This window comes from Ursus americanus, chromosome 35 (assembly GCF_024610735.1).
Source record: "Ursus americanus isolate L20-20 chromosome 35, mUrsAme1.1.p, whole genome shotgun sequence".
Lineage (NCBI taxonomy): Eukaryota > Metazoa > Chordata > Mammalia > Carnivora > Ursidae > Ursus > Ursus americanus.
In genome coordinates this window covers 22,880,293-22,904,433 of record NC_142161.1, presented here as the reverse complement: position 1 = coordinate 22,904,433, position 24,141 = coordinate 22,880,293, and the positions used below count along the sequence as shown (strand labels likewise).

Sequence of the window (24,141 nt, the reverse complement as noted above, 5' to 3'; positions counted from 1 at the left end):
AGTCCCCCTCCACCACCACCACCACCACCACACACACACACTCACACTCTTAGAGATATGAACACACAGCTCATAGGCCAACATTCAATGTGGCAGTGTGTGGTATCAGTGGCGTGATGTGGTGGCTCTCTTTTGTAATCCTAGCAGGCTAACGGACCAGCCCTGCAATGCAGACTAGCTCTGCAACGTAAGGTGGACATTCTTATCAGCTAGCTAGCCTCCCAGTCTCATAAAACTCTATGACACCAGATCTTTTTTTATAAACCTTTCTTCTGTTTATATTAGGCACATATAGTTAGTTAGCTAGTTAGTTGTATTTGCTGATAAATAAGAATTGTGAAACAAGTTCCAGGAATGGTTGCAGATAACAAGCCCTCAGGGAAGTAGAAACAAGTTGGATTAGTCCTAACCAGGGCTGAGAAACCAGTAAAAATCCAGCTGGTATCAATAGAAGTCCTTCCGGTGTTTATGGAACACAGTGCATACAATCACGTATGGTACAAAATGATTAACTGTAGTCATCTAGAATGATATGCCCATAGAAGGCAAAGCTTAGGGAAGAAGCTAACCTGTGGAAGTTTCACCTTGCATGAAAAGGCCAATTTTTCTTATTTCCCATTCCTAACACTTATCATTTTTTCTAAACTTATAACAGAATCAGATTTCAGCATATTCTGGAGGCCATTTATAACATCGAACTTGAATAGCAAGACAGTTGAAACTTCACAAATTTATGTTGACAAAAATATGGAGAATACATGAGAAAATTCATTGAGTGCTAGACTGAGGAGGAAATGATTTTAGACTAAATATATATATGAAATATTTATATATTGTGTATATATATTTGAAATATTACATATTAACACACACACACACACATATGTATGTATAAATGCAATATGCTAGCTTAAACAGCCAGGAACGTTTCTAACAGTTTGTTCTGTAGTAGTGTTGGCATGAATTATTCATCAACAACTTTCCACTCACCTATAACTATGTATCCTAAGAGTGCCAGGTGCACTCCCTTCACCAAGATTTAAGAAATACACAGGTAAAGGGAGAGTCAGCATCTTTGGAAAGTACTACACTCTCCAACTTAACAATTTTTCAACTTCCAAGTGGTGCAAGAGTGATAAAGCACACGGCCCCTGAATCACGAGGGTAAACAACCAATACACTTAAAATCATTCTGTACCCGTACAACCGTTCTGTTTCTCACTTTCAGTACGGTATTCAATAAATTTCATGAGATATTTAACACTTTATTATAAAATAGGCTTTGTGTTAGAAGATTTTGCCCAACTATAGGCTGATGTAAGTGTTCTGAGCGTGTTTAAGTTAGACTCGGCTAAGCTGTGATGTTTGGTAGGTTAGGTGTATTAAATGTATTTTTTTCTCTTTTTAAAGATTGCATTCATTTATTTGACAGAGAGAGAAGCACACTCCCCACTGAGCAGGGAGCCCGATGTGGGCTCCATCCCAGGACCCCAGGATCATGACCTGAGCTGAAGGCAGACACTTAACCTACTGAGCCACCAAGGTGCCCCTAAATGCATTTTCAGCTTACAACATTTTTTTTAAATGATTTTTTATTATATTGTGTTAGTCACCATACAGTACATCCCCGGATTCCAATTCAGCTTACAACATTTTCAATTTACAGTGGGTTTATTGGGACATAACCGCATCGTAAGTCAAGGAAGACTGTACAGTGGTTGTTCTCCATGGCTGGGGATACTACAGTAGAATCTTCTGTTGATATAGGTGCCATGATTTCAGTGGTGATACAAAGATTCCTAGATGGCAGATAATTATTACTGGCAAATAAGCATGATAAGGATGGGGTGCCTGGGTGGCTCAGTTGTTAAGCGTCTTCTTTCGGCTCAGGACATGATCCCGGCAGTCTGGGATTGAGCCCAGCATCAGGCTCCTCTGCTGGGAGCCTGCTTCTTCCTCTCCTACGCCCCCTGCTTGTGTTCCCTCTCTCGCTGTCTCTCTCTCTCTCTCTCTGTTAAATAAATAAAATCTTAAAAAAAAAAAAGCAGCATAAGTAAGGATAATAGGGAGCAGGGCCTTGTGGTAACTGAATGGTTTGACCAGCAGGGATATTTAGCAGTATCTAATTGATCATGGGACCAAAACAGATGAGTAAAATACTAAGTAAATACTTGGTTGTTTTTGTATTTTTAAAAACCCTCTAGTGAAAGGAATTACAATCTCTCACCTAGTTCCCGTACCCCTTGAAGTAAGAGAAGGACAAGTAACCTTTAAGGATTCTACAGTAATATCGCTATAAAAATCCCTCCTATTCCCTTAAAGAGATCTATGGCTACTTATCAAGGTAACTTCACACAGGGTTTAAAAATGTGCTTTTCAGAATTTATTGGACACTGAATCTGAATTAACACCAGTTCCCAGGGGTATAGAGTGTCATTATGGTTCATCAGACAGAATGGGGGCTTACAGAATATGGCAGATTCTGTAGGTAATTTAAATTACAATAAGTTGAAAGTCTGAAGAGAATCTGAAAATAAAGATAATGTGAAGAGAAAAAAATATGGCAACAAAGAGACAGTAGTGAATATTAGTATTAAGGGAAGTAGAAATAACTAGAAGAGATGACAAAGGGAAGCAAGATATTGTAAAGAGCTTAAGGCTTTGATTTAGAAAGCATGGATTTGGAACCCAGTTTTATTATTACTTACCAAACCTTATGTATATTCTGAGTTATTGTGGGGTCCAAAATTAAAATGGGATTATGTATAAGAAAACATTTGTAAACCTCAAATTTTCTACAAAGATAACTTATTCCCAGGAGCAAATAAAAAAGATGAGCACAAACCCTACAGAAATCTTTAGTGCTAGGATAAGTTGAGCTTACTTATTTCATTGCTAGTTAGGGGGTTGAATACGTCAAACAAAGGCAAAATCAATAATTAAGTACTATATTATCATTAATGATTTGTGGTTTCATAATGAGTAATGTAAAAGAGAACCTAAACTCTTAATTCACAATTATTATTTCATATCCTAGTCTCAATAGTAGAGGAAGATAATAGAGATTATAGTTGAAAGAGATATGATTGAGCCACCCTACAGTATCTATAAAATTTACTAATTTAATTCACTACTAAAAAATATTCACGCTAAAAAAAAGTTTAACATGTTGTTGTATATAATTCCAGTTCTATTTCCTGTATGCATATATATTTGATAGAGACACTGTATTTTGTAGTCAGGCTTTTTTCCTTTAACACACTATGAATATTGCCCTGTGATTATTTAACATTTTTAATGACTATATGATATGGATTCCATTGGGTAAATATGCCATTTAAATTTTTTTATTTTTTAGTTGCACTACTGATAGGGATAAACTTTTATAATTATCACTGCTTGTAAAAAACCTTCCTTCATTCCAATTTATTCAGGCTTTCAGCTCCTTTGGTTCTTTTTTTTTTTTTTTAAGATTTTATTTATTTGAGAGAAAGAGAGCACAAGCAAAGGGTATGGCAGGCAGAGGGAGAAGCACGCTGAGCAAGGAGCCAATGTGGGGCTCAATCCCAGGGGACCCCAGGATCAGGACCCAAGCAGAAGGCAGACGCTTAACCGACTGAGCCACCCAGGTGTCCCTCCTTTATTTCTTTCAACCAGTGATCAGTCTCCAATTCTTTGTTGACTTTTTGGTTGATAACAATTCTTGGTAACAGAGTGCTAGTCTTCTGAGTGCTCAATATCAATAAGTTACTAAAACAGAGGAACACTTTCAGGCTTGGGACTGTTACATAATGAATTTTTTTTATAATAAAGGCACAGAGATTATGTAAAATCCTCACATTAATAGTAGTGATTATATTTACTGTATTTTTTCGTTTTTTTTTTTTTTTTTAAGAATTTATTTATTTATTTGAGAAGGAAAAAGCAGAAGAGTAGGGGGTAGGCGCAGAGGGAGAGGAAGAAGGGGACTCCCAGCTAAACAGGGAGACTGATGCAGGGCTCAATCCCAGGACCCACGGAGATCATGACCTGAGGCAAAGACAGACACTTAAACAACTGGAGCCACCCAGGTGCCCCTTTACTGTACTTTTTCAATGCAAAATTCATAGTATATACATTTTTTAAAAAGGGATAATTAAGCTTATAAAGTAATGATCTTCTGCCTTTGAAATTTAAAATTTACCTTCCATATACTCAACAATCAATCAATGCAAATTTAGTAGGCACATTTGCAATGACACAAGGATAATGGTCAAAATTAATAAAACTTGGAATCTGTAACTATTGCTTCAATGGTGCATATATCATTAAGGGTTAAAGCAAAATTTAATGATGATTTCAGATTTACAACTGAGGTCAAAAGAGTCTAAACCAGGTGCTGACAAACTATGCCAGAAGTCTGTTTTTGTTTGACCTGAGCTAAGAATGTAGTTTACATTTTTAAAAGTTTGTAAAAAAGAAAAAAAAAAAAAGAAAAAAAACCCCAAAGAAGATGCCACAATCTATCTGTAGCTTACAAAGCCAAAAATATTTACTTTTTGGTCTTTTACAGACAGTTTGCCAACTTCAGACCTAAACTATAGAAACATAATAAAATCCACTTAGAAGAAAAGATAAAGCATTTAAAAGGCATGTATGTAACTATGAATGTGTTACAGTACCTACAAACAGAAAAAGTAACCAAGTCTTTACGTTCCATTCAGCTTAGCTTCAAATTGTTGTAAAACCTCTTTTATTCCTCAGCAGTCATGGAGTAATACAAAGAATCACAACTTAAAATGAAGCCAAATACATTAGAAAACCAGTTAGTGACACAAGAAATGAAAAAGAATGAGGATAGTTCACAATTGTAATAAAGTGATCACTGAGTAAACTACGACACAGAACCATAGATTTTTAGAACAAGATAGAACCTTAAAAATCACCTAGTCCAGCCCTCACATTTTAGAGATGGGAACACTGAGACCTAGACCTGGCAAGTGACTAGCCCAAGGTCACATGGCTAATTTCCTCTAAATCTAGAATAACTCAGGTCTATTGTTAGGTCAATAGAGATAGGTCAATATTATATCAAGTATAGCAAGTGAAAGTGATAGGTCGATACTATAATACATATATTTTTTATTTTAACATATTTGGAAGGTGGAAAAATAGGACACCTCTCACACATCTACAGAAATAAATCGTTTTATTTTTATAACATTCCTTTTCTTTTTATGATGCATACAGTACTTATAGCCCAAGAATTCTGAGAAAAGCTATAGAAGACCTGGCACTATTTTTGAGAATTACACAACTGGGCAGCAAAATAACACCTTTATAAATGTTGGGACATATAGAAATAAAATTTAGTGTTTTCACACAAAAATAGGGAAGTTACATTCAACACGTTTTCCTTAACGTGCATTTAAAATGTTTAAGTGTTTTCTAAAACTTTGGTCATCATGCTTCATTATAACTTGCTAAATTTCACAATTATGTAGATGATTTAACCCAAACGGTAAGCAAATATATCACATTAATGCAGCAGCAAAAGCAAGCTAATACTGCACAATCATATTAGCAGACTGATTTCAGAAATACATGTTTTTCACAAATAGCACACAAAAGTTAGTTTGTGATAACATAGTTCAATAACTTTTCTTTCATTTCATAAAATAAGGCTGAGTAATGAGACATAGCAGAACATGATTACATAATAAAAAGTATATTTTTAATTACAAATCTAATTGTACATATAGGGCAATGAATTGTGGTTTCTATAGAATAGTGCAAATGAGCAGGACTTTCCTCAAAAAATAATATAATTGGATTCATTCCATGTACCTCAGATTTCATGAATGTTAGGTTATATCAATTATTTTAGGGTTTTGTGTGATGGGTGCAAGTGGTAGGGTTGATACAGGGCAGATGTGTACTCATTGGCTGCAAATACAAACAGCCATTGACTTAATTTACCAGATGAGAAGTGCAGGCACTGAAAATGTAACTTTAAAAAAGCTCCATTTGTCATCATGTAAACAATTTTCTTCACCATACTATATTTCATCAAAGATTCATAAATCATTTCATATTGTCATATCGAGCAATTCTTCTAAACTCTTTTTGATATGTGGTGGTTGAGATGCAGCCTGATTTAACAGATTCTGACCCATTTGTGCAAAAAGTGCTTTTGATAATTTAGCTGTGGCTGTTCGTATATTTCCTCCAGCTCCAGGCAAAGAGCCACTATTTGTCATGTTACCCAAGAGATGCCATAAAACAACCAACACTTTCTGTTCTGTGGCATGGGGCTTCCTTTGATGAAGTTCCATAACAATATCTGAAACATAAAAATGTAGTAAATAGTGAGGTTTTTATTCAAGTTTGGCTAATTAAAAAGCATACAAAATATACTAAGCTTCTTCCCTATGCCATTTGTCCTAAAATGTCAAGCTTTTTAAAGAAAATTAAGGTCAGAAACTTTCCTCCCAGAGAATGGAATCTTTAAGTATTAAAATTCTATATATGACAGCTTAGTTCAGGCAAAAGTAGTAAACACAGGAATTAAAGCCGAAATCCATCTCAGTGTTTTCCAAATGTAGTTAAATAAAAACATACATTTTTAACTCACTGACCTTTTATCAAACACATAATTTGAAATAGTTTCCCAAGTGCACCAAATTGACTTTAATGTCTTTTTATTTTTTCTGTATTATTTCTACTGATAGGAAGACTAAATACTTACTAGGAAAAAAAAGGCTAAAATTCTTTTAAAAAAATTTGGGGGGGTAAAAGTCTTAAAAGGTTCTCATGTGGATGATTATGCAATTTATTTTTACATTATGGGTAATGATATTGAATTTGGTAGTTATCTCAAAATTAAATTGAAATGTCTATCAGTTTATCCTTAGTTAATAAAATATTTCTTTAAAATAGCAATTAAAAAATACTTACCAGCAAGCTTTTCAGTCATATCCTGTTTTGCTTTTCCATTTAAAAACTGAGCTTTTGTACAAAATGGCTGTAGAAGCAAGTAATTGTCTAAACAAAAAAGAGTAATACAGACATATAAGGAATTATGAGATCTTATTTTCCATTACATAGAACTGAAAGGAAAATATATTCATGCAAATGAATGCAATTATGTTGAAAAGATTTTTAAATCTATGCAATCGCTACTTAACATTATCTATAAAACCTTAATAGAATAATATTCTTATAGCAAATAAGAAATAAAAATACCTCTGTATTAAAAGAGCTATCATATGGTATAAAAAAGCAAAAGAATTGCCCATCTCCCAAGCATCTTATTCCAAAAAATAGAATATAGGTTTATCAAAAACAAACAAAAACAGAAAAAAAATTGTTTTGAGGGTAGTTTTTATCTTTACTGATTTTTTCAAAGTTTTACTTTTGTAATAATTATAGATTCAAAGATGTTGCAAAGGTCCTGTGTACCTTTCACCAAAGGTTACATCTTACATAATTATAGTACACATCAAAACAAGGAATCTGACATTTATAAATACATGTGCATAGTTCTAATCTGAATCATTCACCTATTTGTTGATTTTTGGAGTTTTTTTTTTATAAGCTCTCCACCCAAGTGGAGCTTGAACTCATGACCCCAAGATCAAAAGTCACATGCTCTACTGAATGAGCCGGCCCCTACCTGTGTATAGTTCTATGTCACTTTATCACATGTGTAGATTTGTGAAACGATCACTGCAATTAACATACAGAAATACTCTATCACCACAAAGATCTCCCTAGTCACAGCCAGCCCCTCCACCCTAGCTGCCCCTTAACCCTGATAACCATTAACCTGTTTTCCATCTCCATAAATTTTATCATTTTGAGAGGGTTATACAAATGGAATCCTACAGCATGTGACCTTTTGGGACTGCCTTTTTTCACTCAGCATAATGCCCTTTAGATTCATCCAAACTGTTGTGTGTATCCATAATACTAATTTATTACTAAGTGTTCTATGGCATGGATGTTATCACAAATTTTTTCATGATTAACCCACTGAATTACATTTAGGTTGTCTGCAGTTTTTGGCTATTGCAAATAAAGCTGCTATGAACAATGGTGTACCGGTTTTTGGATAGAAGTGAGTTTTCATTTCTCTGGAATAAATACCTAACGATACAACTGAAGGGTTAATATGATAAGTGTAGTTTAGTTTTTCTGAGAAACTGCCAAACTGTTTTCTACAGTGGCTACACCATTTTATTTACATTCTCACCAGCAATATAGCAAAAATTCAGTTTCTCTGAAATCTTATTAGCATTGGTGTTGTCACTCTTTTTAATCTTAGCTGTCCTGATACTTGCTATAAACTGAATGTCTGTGTCCTCCAAAATTCGTATGTTGAAATCCAATCCCCATTGTTATGGCATTTGGAGGTGAGACCTTTGGGAGGTGATTAGGTCATGAAGGTGGAGCCCTTATGAATGGGATTAGTGCTCTTTTATAAAAGATGCTCCAAAAAGCTCCTGTGCCCCTTCCATCATGTGACATCACAAACAGAAGATGGGAAAGACACCAAATCTGTTGGCACCTTGACCTTGAAATCTCCAGCCTCCGGAACTATGAGAAATAAATGTTTGTTTTTACGCCATTCAGTCTGCAGTAGTTTACTGTAGCAGCCCTAACAGAGTAACATATTTGTATAATGATCATGGTCTTAAGTTGAATTTTACATTTCCCTAATGACTAGGGATGTTGAACAGCTTTTCATGCGTTTATCTGCCATCCATATATTCTCCTCAGCAAAATGTTTCTTCATGTCCTTTGTCCATTTTCTAATTGGATTGTTTATTTTAATGTTCAGTTTTGAGAGTTTTTATATACTCTGAGTTCTTCCTCATATAAATGGTTTGCAAACACTTTCTCCCAATCTGTAGTATGTCTCTTTATGTACTTAATAGGGTCTTTTGTGAGCAAATGTTTTTAATTTTGATGAAGTCTAATTTATCAACTTTTATGGATCATGCTTTTAGTGTCATGCTAACAACTCTTCACCAAACGAACTCTTTCTATTTCTATCTATGTAATCAGGTCCTAACTATTTCTACCTATGTAATCCTTACACGTTTTATAGTTAAGTTTTACATTTATTTGCATCAGATGTGAGACTGAGGTAGAAAAAAAGAACTGAAAAGTCAAAAATAAGGGAAGGTAAAGTCAATTTAATGGGACAGTATTTAATCTCTAAAAATAATTTAAAATACTACTGAGAATATCACAACATTAAATGACAAATATTGACTATGATTGCAACATTATAAAAAAAACATAATGCGTAGAACCAGGAAGTACAAAAGTAAAGTCAAAATAATTTCAGTGCCAAAGTAAAGATTTCTTACCTACATGCTGACTCAGTGCCTGAACAACATTTGTGGCGGCAGCATAGATGCCTGGATTCTTAGAATTCAGATTGTTATCTACTATCGCTGGAATTAGCATGTTGATTATAGGAGATAAGTTGTCTCTAAGCAAAGGAATCATTTTGTGCATTGTTTCTAGAGCCACCAGATTTACTTTACTATTGGAATCATGAAGTCGAGATTTAAAAGCATCAAAGATCTGAAAATAAATTGGTAAATTATTTAAGGTGAAATAATGTTTATAGCTATTTAAATTCTTTTTGGCATTCTATACTGTTTATCCTATTAAAACACTGTTTAAAAACATACACACAACATCTTATTTAAGCTGAACTTAGATAATAGGAAATTTTATAAAAGTTTGGGTGTTAAATCTAAGTCTCAAACCTTCTTATAGCAAAAAGACAAGTCTTCAAAGATCACCCAAAAAGACATACTAATAAATTAAGGTTGAGATATCTGGCTTAGTAGGAAGATGACTGGCTTACTGTAAATGTGATAAAAATGCTATTTTTTGGCAAGTTGGCTTAGCTAACTCTAAGAACTCAAGGAAAGTTTCTATTTTTATCACTATTCATAACAGAATTAGACACATAAGTTTTACCGTAGAGATCTGATTTAGTTTCAGTTTAAGTGTCTTATGAGAATTTTATATGCAATTTCTGATCTAAATTTTTATTATAACCTCTTAACCTGATTACTTTAACAACTATTCCTCCTATTTAGAATTCTTAACTTTCATAAGCTTAAGGTATATTAAGGGAATGATAAGCAAATCTTTAGTCACATCAAGTGAGTAAAGAGCTATTCTGTGAGGCTTAAAAAAATATGTGTGTATATATATATATATATGTATCATATAAAAACTATGAAAGTTAATATATATACAGAAAATTTTTCACGGTAAGAACAGTCTTCCCAAGAGATAGATAGATTTATTTATTTAAAGATTTTATTTATTTATTTGACAGAGAGAGGCAGCCAGCAAGAGAGGGAACACAAGCAGGAGGAAGGGGGGGGGGGAGAAGCAGGCTCCCAGCGGAGGAGCCTGATGAGGGACTCGATCCTAGAATGCTGGGATCACGCCCTGAGCCAAAGGCAGACGCTTAACGACTGAGGCATCCAGGCGCCCCCCAAGAGATTTATTTTTACTCAAAATTAAGAGACAGCACTACTGGAATTAAGAGTAGTTATGGTATGTTGGCCAAGTTTAATGCACATAAATACAAATTTAAAATGGAATTTAGTTAATAAATTACTAATGGAATTAACTGAACTAACTCCGAAGAAGCAAAAATTATCTGTGCTCATTTATTACTATTTCCTTTTCTACTGCTTGTTATCTTCCTAAGGGTTGGTATACAAATTAGTATATAAATTAGTACATACAAGATTTCTAATCTACATATAAAAATTTTAATATCTACTCTTAAGTAATATCAGAGCTCTGAAATGCCCTGGTTCTTAAAATACTTATTGATTCGCTCAACATATATTCACTGAATGTCAGGTTCTAAGAGCTCTGAGAATACAGAGCTTTCAAGAAGTTACCACTTAATGGGAGAATTCAGAAAAATAAGAAGCTATTTTTAAATTTTTCCCAACTACTTTGATTTGTTCCAGAATGCTTTTAACACAGCAAAACCTAAGCATTCCATTCTTCTCACTAAGTTTAACATTTTAAAACAATATATGTAAGGTACTAAGATTTAGGGCAATTTCTTATACTAATGAGGTGTTAGCTACATATTGAAAATGAAAATTAATTTGACAGTTCATTACCTTCACAATGTTTCCAACAACAAGCTCTTGATTGTTTTCAGTATCTGATAAAAGCTGCTTAATCCCATTAATGCGATCACGGAAGTCTTTTGCATTTAATAAACTGGTTATGACTTTAATGTATTCAGCACTTTCTAAGGAATTGCGGGGAATTGATTTTCTGGTGATGTCACGAATTTCAGTTACTTCTCTAAAGTTAAAGAAAGGTAAATTTAATTTCATTATTAATTTCCTATAAGAAACAGAAACATAATAAATAGTTCTTATTACACATTTATTTTTCAAAAATTCACCAAGTGATCTAACCCATAGCCAGAATACCTGTGTTGGGGGTCCCTAAAATCTCCCCTGAGTTTGCTGATTTGCAAGGACGACTCACAGGATTCAGCATGTAGTTTTACTCACAGCTAAGATTTATTACAGAAGGTTACAAAGCAAAATCAGCAAAGGAAAAAAGTGCAGGGGTCAAAGTCTGGTTGAAACTAGATATAAGCTTCCAAGGGTCCTTTCCCAGTGGAGTCACACAGGACAAATTTAATTACTCCAGTAACAACCCATGACAACACATGTGAAATGCTGTCTACCAATGAACCTTATTAGAAACTCAATGCTCAGGCTTTTTTTTTTTTTTTTAAAGATTATTTATTCATTTGAGAGAGAGAGAGCGCATGCAATAGGGAGAGTGAGAGAGAATCTGAAGCAGATTCTGCACTTAGTGCAGAGCCTGACACAGGGCTCGATCCACAATTGTAAGATCATGACCTGAGACAAAAGCAAGAGTCAGATGCCTAACCAACTGAGCCACCTAGGCACCCTTCAATGCTCAGGGTTTTTACTGGGTGTTGGTCATGATTGGTCCTCTGTCTAGGATATACTGAAATTCTAGGCTCCCAGAAGGAAAGCAGCTCTTTAGCATAAACCACATCGTTTGCCCAAATAACTGTAGTATAGTAAACTACTCTTATCAGTTAAGGAACAGTGGCAATCCTCCTTAAATCGTAGTTCCCAGATGCCAACCAAGGGCTCACCTTGTAAGTAGGACTTTCCAAAAATAGTAGTTTCAGTCCTCCTATGTTAACTCAAAATATCCATGTGATTTTGCATGAGAAAACTAGAATCTTAACACCAGAAGGGCTTACTATTTCAATGACTTACTATTACTAGCATCTTGTTTTTTTATTGCTATAAAGGGGCGAGTCAATGTAGCAGATGAATGATCCCTTTGAAACTAAAGTGTCATACAAACTGACTGGTCTTTTTTTTTTTTTTTTTTTTTAAGATTTTCATTTATTTATTTGAGAGAGAGAGCACGAGCAGAGGGGAGAGGCAGAGCGAGAGAGAGAGAGAGAGAGAGAGAAGCAGGCTCCCTGCTGTGGGGCTCGATCCCAAGACCCTGAGATCATGACCTGAGCCAAAGGCAGATGCTTAACCAACTGAGCCACCCAGACAACCCCAAATTGACAGGTCTTAAAGACAATGGTAAGAATTGCCAGTCACCATTTCTCTGACTACCAGTATTAAAAATGGTGCCGAAGTTGTTTTAAGAGCACTGATACATGAATGACTCAGAATCATCCTAAAAGTAGACACAGGATGATGATCTAGAATGCAGATCTTAGATGCATTCGTTATTTTTAATTTGCTTAAATAAATTGATCTGAGGCTAATTTGTGAAATGATTAATTCTGTATGAGAAAAAGAGGACTCAATTTATATTTAAACTGAGAAGTATATAATACATAAAAGGTGAATAAATGAAAAGAGTAAAAAAGAACACCTCAAGAAGCCATCTAATTACTGAAACTTGTGTTCAAAGATGGCTTTTTTGTTATTTAAAACAAAATGGATTTGATAGTACAATAGCAGTGAATATACCTTAGGGTATACACAAAAAACAGACGAGCACGCACATACACACACACCTCAATCAATCAATTCAAAAGAAGGCAGAACAAGAGACTCATTTTAGACATAAAGACACCTGTAGATAGAAAGTGAGGAGACAGAGAAACATTTATTATGCAAATGGACATCAAAAGAAAGCCAGAGTAGCGATACTTATGTCAGACAAACTAGATTTTAAACTGAAGACTGTAACAAGAGATGAAGGGCACTATTATCATAATAAAGGGGGCTATCCAAAGAGAAGATCTAGCAATTGTAAATATTTATGGCCCCAACTAGGGAGCATCCAAACATATAAAACAATTAATAACAAATATAAAGGAACTCATTGATAATAATATAATAGTAGGAGACTTTAACACCCCACTTACAACAATGAACAGATCATCTAAACAGAAAATTAACAAGGAAACAATGGCTTTGAATGACACACTGGACCAGAGGGACTTAACACATACATTCAGAACATTTCTTCCTAAAGCAGAATATACATTCAAGTGCACATGGGACATTCCCCAGAATAGATCACATACTAGGTCATAAATCAGGCCCAAATAAGCATAAGTAGACTGAGATCATACTGTGTGTATCTTCCTACCACAATGCCATGAAACTTGAAGTCAGCCACAAGAAAAAATTTGGAATGACCACAAATACTTGGAGGTTAAACAACATGCTACTGAACATGAATGGGTCACCAGGAAATCAAAGAAGAAGTAAGAAAAATACATGGAAACAAATGAAAATGAAAATAGAATGGTCCAAAACCTTTGGGATGCAGCAAAAGCAGTCGTAAGAGGGAAGTATATAGCAATACAGGCCTACCTCAAGAAGCAAGAAAAATCTCAAACAACCTAACTTTACACCTAAAGGAGCTATAAAAAGAACAACAAAGCCTAAAGCCAGCAGAAGGCAAATAATAAAGATTAGAACAGAAATAAATAGTATAGAAAATAAAAAACAATAGAACACAACAATGAAAGCAGCAGTGGTTCTCAGAAAAAATTAACAAAATTGGTAAACCCTTAGCCAGACTGATTAAAAAAAAAGGACCCAAATAAATAAAAACATGAATGAAAGAGGAGAGATCACAACCAACACCAAAGAAATACAAACTGTTATCTTTTATAAATAGTTTATTTATTTGAGAGAGAGAGAGGGAGAGAGAAGCAGACTTCCCGCTGAGCAGAGCCCGATGCGGGGCTCAATCCCAGGACCCTGAGCTAAAGGCAGTCGCTCAACCAACTGAGCCACCCAGGCACCCCAGAAATACAAACAATTAAGAGAATATTATATGCCACCAAGTCAGGCAATCTGGAAGAAACAGATGCATTCTTAGAAACATTTAAACTACCAAAACTGAAACAGGAAGAAATAGTAAATTTGAACAGACTCATAACCAGCAAGGAAATAGAATCAGTAATCAAAAATCTTCCATGATACAAACTTCAGGGCTACATGGCTTCACAAGAGAATTCTACCAAACATTTAAAGAAGAGTGAATACCTATTCTTCTCAAACTATTCCAAAAAATAGAAAAGGAAGGAAAACTTCCAAATTCATTCTATGAGACCAGCATTATCCTGATTCCAAAACCAAACAAAGTCTCCACTAAAAAAGAGAACTACAGGTCATTATTTCTCATGAACACGGATGCAAAAATTCTCAACAAAATACTAGCAACTTGAAACCAACAGTACATTAAAGAATCATTCACCAGGATCAAGTGGGATTTATTCCTGGGCTGCAAGGATGGTTCAATATTCACAAATCAATCAATGTGATATACCACATTAATACAAGAAAGGATAAAAACCATAAGACCCTTTCAACAGATGCAGAAAAGGCATCTGACAAAGTACAGCATAGATTCATGATAAAAACCCTCAAGAAAGTAGGTTTATTTATTTATTTTTAAGATTTTTATTTATTTCTTTGACAGAGAGAGACAGCCAGCAAGAGAGGGAACACAAGCAGGGGGGAGTGGGAGAGGAAGAAGCAGGCTCCTAGTGGAGAAGCCTGATGCGGGGCTCGATCCCAGAATGCTGGGATCACTCCCTGAGCGGAAGGCAGACGCTTAACAACTGTGCCACCCAGGCAATCCAAGAAAGTAGGTTTAGAGGGAAACATACCTCAACATAATAAAGGCCATATATGAAAAACCCACAGCTAAAATCATTCTCAATGGGGAAAAACTGAGAGCTTTTTCCTCTATGGTCAGGAACAAGACAGGGCTGTCTGCTCTCACCACTGTTATTTAGCATAGTACTGGAAGTCCTAGCCTCAGCAATCAGACAACAAAAAGAAATAAAACGCAGCCGAATCGGCAAGGAAAAAGTCAAACTTTCACTATTTGCAGATGACATGATACTTTATATGGAAAACCAAAAAAAAAAAAATCCACAAGAAGTTGCCAACTGATAGATGAACTCAGTAAAGTTGCAGGATATAAAATTAACGTACAGAAATCTGTTGCATTTCTATATACCAATAATGAACAGCAGAAAGAGAAATTAAGAAAACAATCGCATTTACAATTGAACCAAAAACTAGAAGATACCTAGGACTAAACCTAACCAAAGAGGTAAAAGATCTGTACTCTAAAAACTATAAAACACCTAAGAAAGAAATCAAAGATGACACAAAGAAATAGAAAACATTCCATGCTCATGGATTAGAAGAACTAAGATTGTTAAAATGTCTATACTACCTAAAGCAATTTATACGTTTAATGCAAATCCTATCAAAATACCAACAGCATTTTTCACAGAGCTAGAACAACCCACCCACCCTACAATTTGTATGGAACCACAGAAGACCCTGAATAGCCAAAGCAGCCTTGAAAAAGAAAAGCAAAGCTGAAGGCATCATGATTCTGGACTTCAAGTTATATTATAAAGCTGTAGTGATCAAAACAGTATGGTATTTGCACAAAAACCAACGCATAGATCAATGGAACAGAACAGAAAACCCAGAAATAAACCCACAACTATATGGTCAACTAATCTTCGACAAAGCAGGAAAGAATATCCCATGCAAAAAGATGGTGTGTTTAATAACTGGTGTTGAAAAAACTAGGCAGCAACATGCAAAAGAATGAAATTGGACCTTTCTTTCTGCCTTTCTTTCTTTCTTTCTTTCTTTCAGATTTTTATTTATTTATTTGGCAGAGAGAGAGAGAGAGAGAGAGAGAGAGAGAAAGCACAAGCAAGGGGAGCAGCAGGCAGAGGGAAAGGGAGAAGCAGGCTCCCTGCTGAGCAGACAGCCCGACATGGGGCTTAATCCCAGGACCCTGGGATCATGACCTGTGCAGAAGGCAGACTCTTAACTGACTGAGCCACCCAGGCACCCCCCAAAATATATTTTTAAAAATTATATAATCAGGCTATTACATATTAAATAGTGTAAACAGGTTACACAATTATATATATAATTTTATTTATAAAAATTTTAAGAGTAGTCTTTTCTGGTTGGTGGTACTATGGATGATTGGTTAATTCTTCTTCAAATGTTTGGATTTTCTAAAGTTTTTTTTTTTTTCACTAAAGCTTTAATAATGTTTAGTGCATGTAAAAGCCAGTTGCTGTGAATATATAATTGCCTTATTAAATATAATTACCTCACACTTTCTAAGTCCCTACCAACTTTTAAAACTCCATTAAGTTTTGACAAATACTTCTGGGATAGTTCATAAAAACATCCAAATGAGACTACTGTCACTCGGGAGTAACTTCTCTAACGATGTGGACTATCAAATGATCCTACCTTTCAGCTGAATTGAAAGCATCTCTAGAAACAGATGATGACCGTGTATTTCCAACAGTGCCAGTATGAGATCGTCTTCCTTTTGCTGAAGGAGTATCTAGTGGTATCTCTCCTAAGCCCTTTAAGTAATATAAAGAAAGGCAGTGTAATAAAAAAGTCTTAAAACCAGTTAAGTGAAATAATTTATACAATGCAATTTTCATAGAAGTCATTATTGATCTTTTTATAAGTGAACACATCTTAATAATCAGCTATGGTTATGCTTCAAAGGGTATTAATACATAAAATATCTTCTAATTAGTAGTAACTTAACCAAATATGTGACCAACTAATAGGAAATTATATTAGCTGGGTAAAACTTTAAAATTAATATGCTATATTTTATAACTACTCTTCTTTTTTTTTTTTTTTAAAGATTTTATTTATTTGACAGAGAGAGACAGCCAGCGAGAGAGGGAACACAAGCAGGGGGAGTGGGAGAGGAAGAAGCAGGCTCCCAGGAGAGGAGCCTGACGTGGGGCTCGATCTCGGGATTCCGGGATCCCAGGATCACGCCCTGAGCCGAAGGCAGACGCTTAACGACTGCGCCACCCAGGCGCCCCTATAACTACTCTTCTTAAACCTTAAAATCTATAGAGAAAATATGAACACATTACATAGATAATGAATTCCTATGCTACAGAAGGGTGAGAATAAACACTTAGATAAGAACTATTTAAAAATACTTGTACTTGAGATGACTCACAAATACAACCTGCCTCAGTTCAGTAAGATAATTCTTTACATGGTGATTTTAATTATTTCTATATGAAGTAAGCTAAAATTTTTAAGATCAATAAGCAGGAAAAAATGCTCTAAAATGTATATTGCCATACATCTTTGAAAAATTGTCCTTTCATAAATGAATCCTTTATCCAAGATTATCAGTAACATAAATTACCATAGAAAAATTCTACATTATTAAATTAAACATATTTTTGCAAAAAAAAATGTTAAGTGGATTACTTTTTATAAGATACTTTTCACATTTTATTTTACTTGATATTCCCTCAGTCACTCATTTCAGATATGTCTGAATCCCCATTATCTACCAGGATTAAATAAGACACGGGCTCCCCATCCCAATCAATGTTCTGCAGTGTGATAGGAACTCTACTAGTGGAACATGCAAGGTAAATAAAGCAGGGACCAAGCATGATGAACATCACTATCCTTATTCTATAAAAATAAAGAATTCAGGTTAAAGAAATGAGGTGATGTACCTAACATTATATAATTGACTAATTCTCCAACCCAAGTCTTGAATCAAATCCAAGTCTTGTAACTCCAATAAACCACACTATATTCTACCAAATACCAAGCTTCTGTTCAATAAACACTTACTGACACTCCAAATGTCTACTGCAGTTGTTTTTCAACTGCAGTTGTTGAAATGCTACTGCAGCTATATTCTGAATGGTTAACAGAGAAATAATCAAAGAAGTAATTACTTCTACCTTTAGTTTCCTGGTACTTTGCTTTTAAAGATGTTTACAAATTAAAGTTTTTCCACATACCTTTTGCCGTAAGCTTTTAACAGATTCCTTAATATATGGCAAATCTTTGGATGGGACATATTTTTCAAGCATTTTATCAAAGTTTGGATGACACATCATAAGGAAAAGCATCTTTCGACCATAGTACCTATGGACATTTGAGAAATATGCAAATAAGTTTATATACCTTAACAAACTCAGTGTCTGTCCCTTAGATGCAATTTTTTTTTTCAATAGAAAAAACCTGTCAATAACAAGATTGTCATCCCTATTTTAAACAAGCTCCTGAAATGTAGTTATACTAACTGAACTGGAGTATAGCATTCTCCTGTCCCTCACCTTTAGAAAACACTATAGCTTCCAATCTTCAAATCTCTTTTTGGGGAGCCAAATGTTTGAATTCTATTTTTCAGGCACCCTTGGGTCCATATCAAGGCTGGTATTTGGCAGAACTGTGAGTTAGGAGAAGTCTGTCTTTATCCTTGGGTCCCTTGCTCATTGGGCAAGAGGTTGCTGGTGAGAGGTGTTCTGACCTAAGTCAACCTTCCCTAGGTTCTGTATTTCCTATATTTCTTACCCTCGCTCTTTTTGTTCTCCCTGCCTAAACTTACCTGGGTTCCAATTCTTCAAAAACCTATTCTTTGCTACCTAAAACATACCCAAAGTCAGTTGATAAATCATAGATGATATATAATGAATGTGTAATACTCTCCAAACTAATTTTTTATGGTAGTATATAAATTTTAAAATAATTCTTTTTAAAACAAAAAATAATTCTCTTTAGGATAAAACCTTAAGCCAAGATATCATTCTGATAGAACCATATCATAGAAATGTGTACTGGAGATATTTTTGGATAGAGGGGTCTTATAGTACCTTATAATTATACCATATTACTATTCTTCAAAGAGGCTTGGTCCTAAAATTAATTACAGCTATGCTTTTTCCTACAACTTGGAATATATGGGACTAGGAAGAACCAGAGAAGGCAAGTCTTGGGGGGTAAGGGGAGGGTAGAGAACGATCTCAGGAATATGTGTATCAACCAGGCCCCTTTGATTGTTAACAAAATTATAGAAAGGGAGGTAGTATTAGAAAATTAAAATTACTGTTCTCTCCTCCGAATCAGAATAAGGTTACACCTTGATAAGTAGTTCCTAATCAGTTATAGTTTTGAAGATGATTATAACTTTTAGCCCAGAACATTAAGGGCTGTAGTTCCATCACAGGCCTTAATGATATGAGAATGGCTAAAACAAACAAGTAAACAAGCAATAGGGGCACTAAATGTGAGGAATAGTAAAACTGGAAAGTTGTAACCATTTTATAATTTTAAAACTTCAAATAAGAAATCGAGAAATGACAAATGGAGTAGAAGAATTACCGTGTCATTTAGGAAAGGTTAAGACGTACACACAACAACCATTATGAATCTTTTTCTGTTCCTAACTAGTTTATTATGATCCAAAGCCTCCTAAATTGTTTTGAACTTTACTGTGGCATACATAACTTCCAAAACGGCTCCCCATAGATGTCCCGCTCTAATACCTACAATTTGTAAATATGAGATATAACTTCCAGGATTATGTCATGTTATGTTATATGGTAGAGCTGACTCTAAGATACGGAAATTTTCTGGGTGGACCTAATCTAATCATACAGGCCCTTAAAAGGAGAGAACTTTCTATGGCTGGTAGCAGAAGAGGAATTAGAGAGCTTCTACGCACAATGGGGATTCAACATACTGTTGCTGGCTTGAAGATGGAGAGGGCTGCACAAGAAGGAATTTGGGTGATTTTAAGAAGCTGAGAGAGGACCCTGGTTGACAACCAGCAAAGAAACAGAGACCTAAGTCCTATAACTACAAGGAACTGAATTTGGCCAACAACCAAAATGAATTTGGAAGCAGATTCTTCTACAGAACCTCTAGATAAGAGCTCAGCATTATCATTACCTTGATTTCAACCCTGGGAGACACCAAGCAGAGAAAGCAGTTGAGTCATGAAAGACTTCTAACTTAAAGAACAGTAGGCTAAAAAAGTCTGTGTTGCCTTAAACCACTATGTTTGTGGTAATTTGTTACACAGCAACAGAAAAGGAATACATTGACTTTCTATATTAGCTTCTGGTCCAATGATTTCCATAAGATTAACTCCAGTTACCTAAAGTCATGGATACCTCTGTCTTAAAATGCTAATAATTTTATATCCTTCTTCGCTTTAGTCTCTATGAATTCAGGACCCCCCCTCCCACTTTTAATCTATCTTATGTAACTGCCATAAATTTTTAGGTTTTTGTAATGGACATTATCAATCACCTAGTCCCACCTTCCTAATTTTACATACGAGGAAACCTAGGCTAACAGATATTAAGGAATTTGCTTAAGGGCAAAAGTGACTGGGGCTAGGAGTTGAACCTAGGTTCTTGACTATATCCAAAATTTCTGTCGTTGATACAGCGAGGGGCACCTGGCTGGGTCAGTTGATGGAGCATGTGACTCTTGTTCTTGGGGTTGTGAGTTCGAGCACCACGTTGGGCACAGAGTTTACTTAAAAAATAAAGTTACCAATACAGTAATGTATCATAGAACTGTTCTTCAAGTACAGCAATAGGAAATTTATGGGATTTTCTAAGTGTAGCTATCTCATGTTTCAGGACACAATATGTTACCCATTTTGCTTCCTGTATTTTTCATGTGCACCTATTTCCTTGATTTCACCTGATTGCTTGGAAAATATATCATTTCCCCTAAATGCATTACCTTACATTTGCCCACAATGAAGTTCTTCTGCCACTTTTCTGCCCAATCATACAGTCTTGTGCCGTTTTCATGCAGTTCATCCCTGTGACATGGCATCTCACTACCCAGAAGTATGTAGTGTCATCTGTAAATTTGGAGAATTCACTGTGCACTCCCTCAAGATCATTTACAAACCGATTAAATAAGTCCATCCCCCAGCACCAATCCCTGGGGACCCCCCTTGTCCATTTAGAAAAAATGTTTATTCTTTTTTAACCTTTGCTGCCTACTTTTAAGCCCTTATCTGAACAGATTCAGCAAATATTACTAGCAGCTATTCACCTGGTTTCTTGTGAACTGTCCTGAGCAAACTTGGCAGCAGCTGGTAATATGCGGTCGGCCATATCCTTTGTTCCAGATAAAATACGCTCTGGTTCCATAAATTCCACCACATCTGATAAGTGCTGGGCTGTACATCTTCTTACTGCAATGTGTAAATGGCTACAAGGGAACAGGATCAGTTGAAACAAAGCTGATGTATGAACTACTTGCCAAAGAGATACCTTTAAAGTTAGATGATTAAACTACTCCTAACCCTCAACAATCATCGTTGGAAGCTAAAACAACAAATTACATTAGTTACCCATCCCCAAGAAGTTAAAAACAAAATAAAACTCATAATCACTGACATTTATTTAGTTCCAGATCTAGGAATATGTGTAAAGTTACTAGAATAACAATATTATTATTCCTTAAATGTTCATATGATGTTTATCAAATAAGAATTATTTGTTTTTTGACTGAAATAATATTGAGGTTTGCTTGTGTTTTCCCTATACCCTAGACAGCAAACAATTGCATTTTTAGTTTAAGGACATATCAAAATTATTTGAATATTACCTTTGTCCTCCATTGATAAGAGAAACAATTGCACGTGCAGGAGTTACATTACTGACCATAGCTCTCAGTGCTTTGTCAACATCTTCTCTTATAAATGTATTTGATTCTCCAGCCTTGTGCAACAAAACTTTTACTGTAGTATCTAGTTCTTGATCCATGCTCTTTTTCAGGTAAGTGAAAAGATCACTTAAACAGACCACAGCAGCACGAGAAACTCCAGAGCGTAAATTTTTCACCTAAAAAAAATTTCCAAAATATACATTTTGCTGATATTCTAAAAGAAAATCAGTAATAAAACCTTTGAAACCAAATTTACTATTAAAGTAACATGTTTTATTTTATTTATTTATTTATTTATTTATTTATTTATTTATTTATTAAAAGATTTTTATTTTTATTTATTCGACAGAGATAGAGACAGCCAGCGAGAGAGGGAACAAAAGCTGGGGGAGTGGGAGAGGGAGAAGCAGGCTCTCAGCGGAGGAGCCCAATGTGGGGCTCGATCCCATCATGCCGGGATCACGCCCTGAGCCGGAGGCAGACGCTTAACCACTGTGCCACCCAGGCGCCCCTAAAGTAAAATGTTTTAATACGCATTATCTTATGTCCTAAAAATGAACATTTAATAAAAATTTTTAAAAGTTGCAAAGTAAGGTATGAGCTACCTTTTTGGAGCTACTTTTAACTACATACAAGCCTACTTATATCATTTAGTACACAGGTATTCTTTCTTTCTTTCTCTTTCTTTCCTTCTTTTTTTGAGAGAAAGCAAGCACAGGACGGGGGTGGGAGGGACGGAAGGAAAGAAAGAATCTTAAGCAAGCTTAACCCTCAGTGTGGAGCCCCATGCAGGGCTCAATCTCACAGCCCTGAGAGATCATGACCTGAGCCAAAATCAGGAGTTGGATGCTCAACTGACTGAGCCACCCAGACTGCCCCAGTACAGAGGTATTTTTTAAAGGTCAAATAAACGTGGCGTATTTTTCTTTGTTATCCAAACAATCCTTAACTCAGCTGAAAAATAAGTTTACCTCTTGAACTACCGCAAAATTTGTTTCATGCAACTTTGTGTTCAATATTTCAGAATGAAAAGCAGCTAAGCACCTAATAAAATTCAGTCCTTCAATTTTCTTCTCCCTATGGGAAAAAGAAACAAATGACAAAATCACTTATTAAATGGGGCTCAACTGGAACAGGATCTCAGATGTCTTCTTTTGTGTGTATGAAATACTGCCAATGAGATCTTGCTTCTTATCCCATATCATTTAGAAATTTCAAATAAAAAATACGTAAAATTTTATTTGATCCAATAGTTCTCTTTCATGATTCAAAAGATCTTTTAAGAGCTAAATACCACTTACAGTCACACTAAGTTCATGCTTTGTAAACAGAAAGGAATATTTCCTCCCTAGTGATAGAATGCCATATTCTTTCTAGGGAACAGAAGGAAAAGGAATGGCAGAAAAAAAGGTGAGGGAAGCAATAAAACAAAAATGGAAGGAGAAAAGTAACTACCTTATTGGTGAATATATAATCCAACAGCAGAAAACCACCAACAGATGGTTCTGTAATTTGTATTTTTCTGTCATTCTCTGACCTAATGAGCCAGATGAAAGGTAGGTGGATACTAATAAGAGAGTGGGATTCAAGTGGGTTTTAGACATAACATTTCCAACATGATGATTTTCATCTTATAGGTTTGAAAACCATGAGCCAAAATGAGTTTCCCCAGTAATATTGTAATATTTCCTTAGGTAATATTGATGGCAGTCATTTTTTTAAGCATTTAAATTCACTGAACGAATTCTGGAAAACTCAAGAGAAAAGAAAAGACCTAAGAATCCAAGGTAGCAAGAATAAACCTATTTAAATAGTTGTCTGGTTCAAAATTCTCATTTTTTGAATAAGCATAAAACAGTTTACAATTAATTTAAATGCAAAAACAACCCAATTCTATACATACTAATAACAGTACAGTCAAGAGAGAGGGAGGCAGAAAAGAAATTAAGAAAAAGTGGCTAAAATTTTTCCAAATTCAATCCAAACTATAAACTCTCAGATCTAACGACAAACCCCAAACAGGATAAAACAAAAAAAGCACAACATGGAACATCATAATCAAATTGCTAAGAGAGGT

General features: G+C 35.1%; 1 protein-coding gene across 3 annotated transcripts in view; it reads right to left on the bottom strand.

Moving 5' to 3' along the window:
* Positions 1–5,171: 5,171 nt before the first annotated feature.
* The window catches only part of TOGARAM1 (TOG array regulator of axonemal microtubules 1), a 69,409-nt gene continuing 50,439 nt past the window's right edge, over positions 5,172–24,141 (bottom strand). The window contains exons 13-21 of one of the 3 annotated variants that reach the window (XM_045799374.2): positions 23,036–23,141; positions 22,005–22,240; positions 21,447–21,605; positions 18,386–18,512; positions 16,830–16,948; positions 11,160–11,349; positions 9,357–9,576; positions 6,937–7,023; positions 5,172–6,322 (exon numbers count right to left, since the gene is read on the bottom strand). In XM_045799374.2, the coding sequence (XP_045655330.2) occupies positions 6,069–6,322; positions 6,937–7,023; positions 9,357–9,576; positions 11,160–11,349; positions 16,830–16,948; positions 18,386–18,512; positions 21,447–21,605; positions 22,005–22,240; positions 23,036–23,141 (1,498 nt within the window). In that variant the 3' untranslated portion in view covers positions 5,172–6,068. Of the gene's footprint in view, positions 6,323–6,936; positions 7,024–9,356; positions 9,577–11,159; positions 11,350–16,829; positions 16,949–18,385; positions 18,513–21,125; positions 21,250–21,446; positions 21,606–22,004; positions 22,241–23,035; positions 23,142–24,141 lie in introns of those variants that run through there. The other 2 variants (XM_045799396.2, XR_015723019.1) reach the window with 2 other exon arrangements.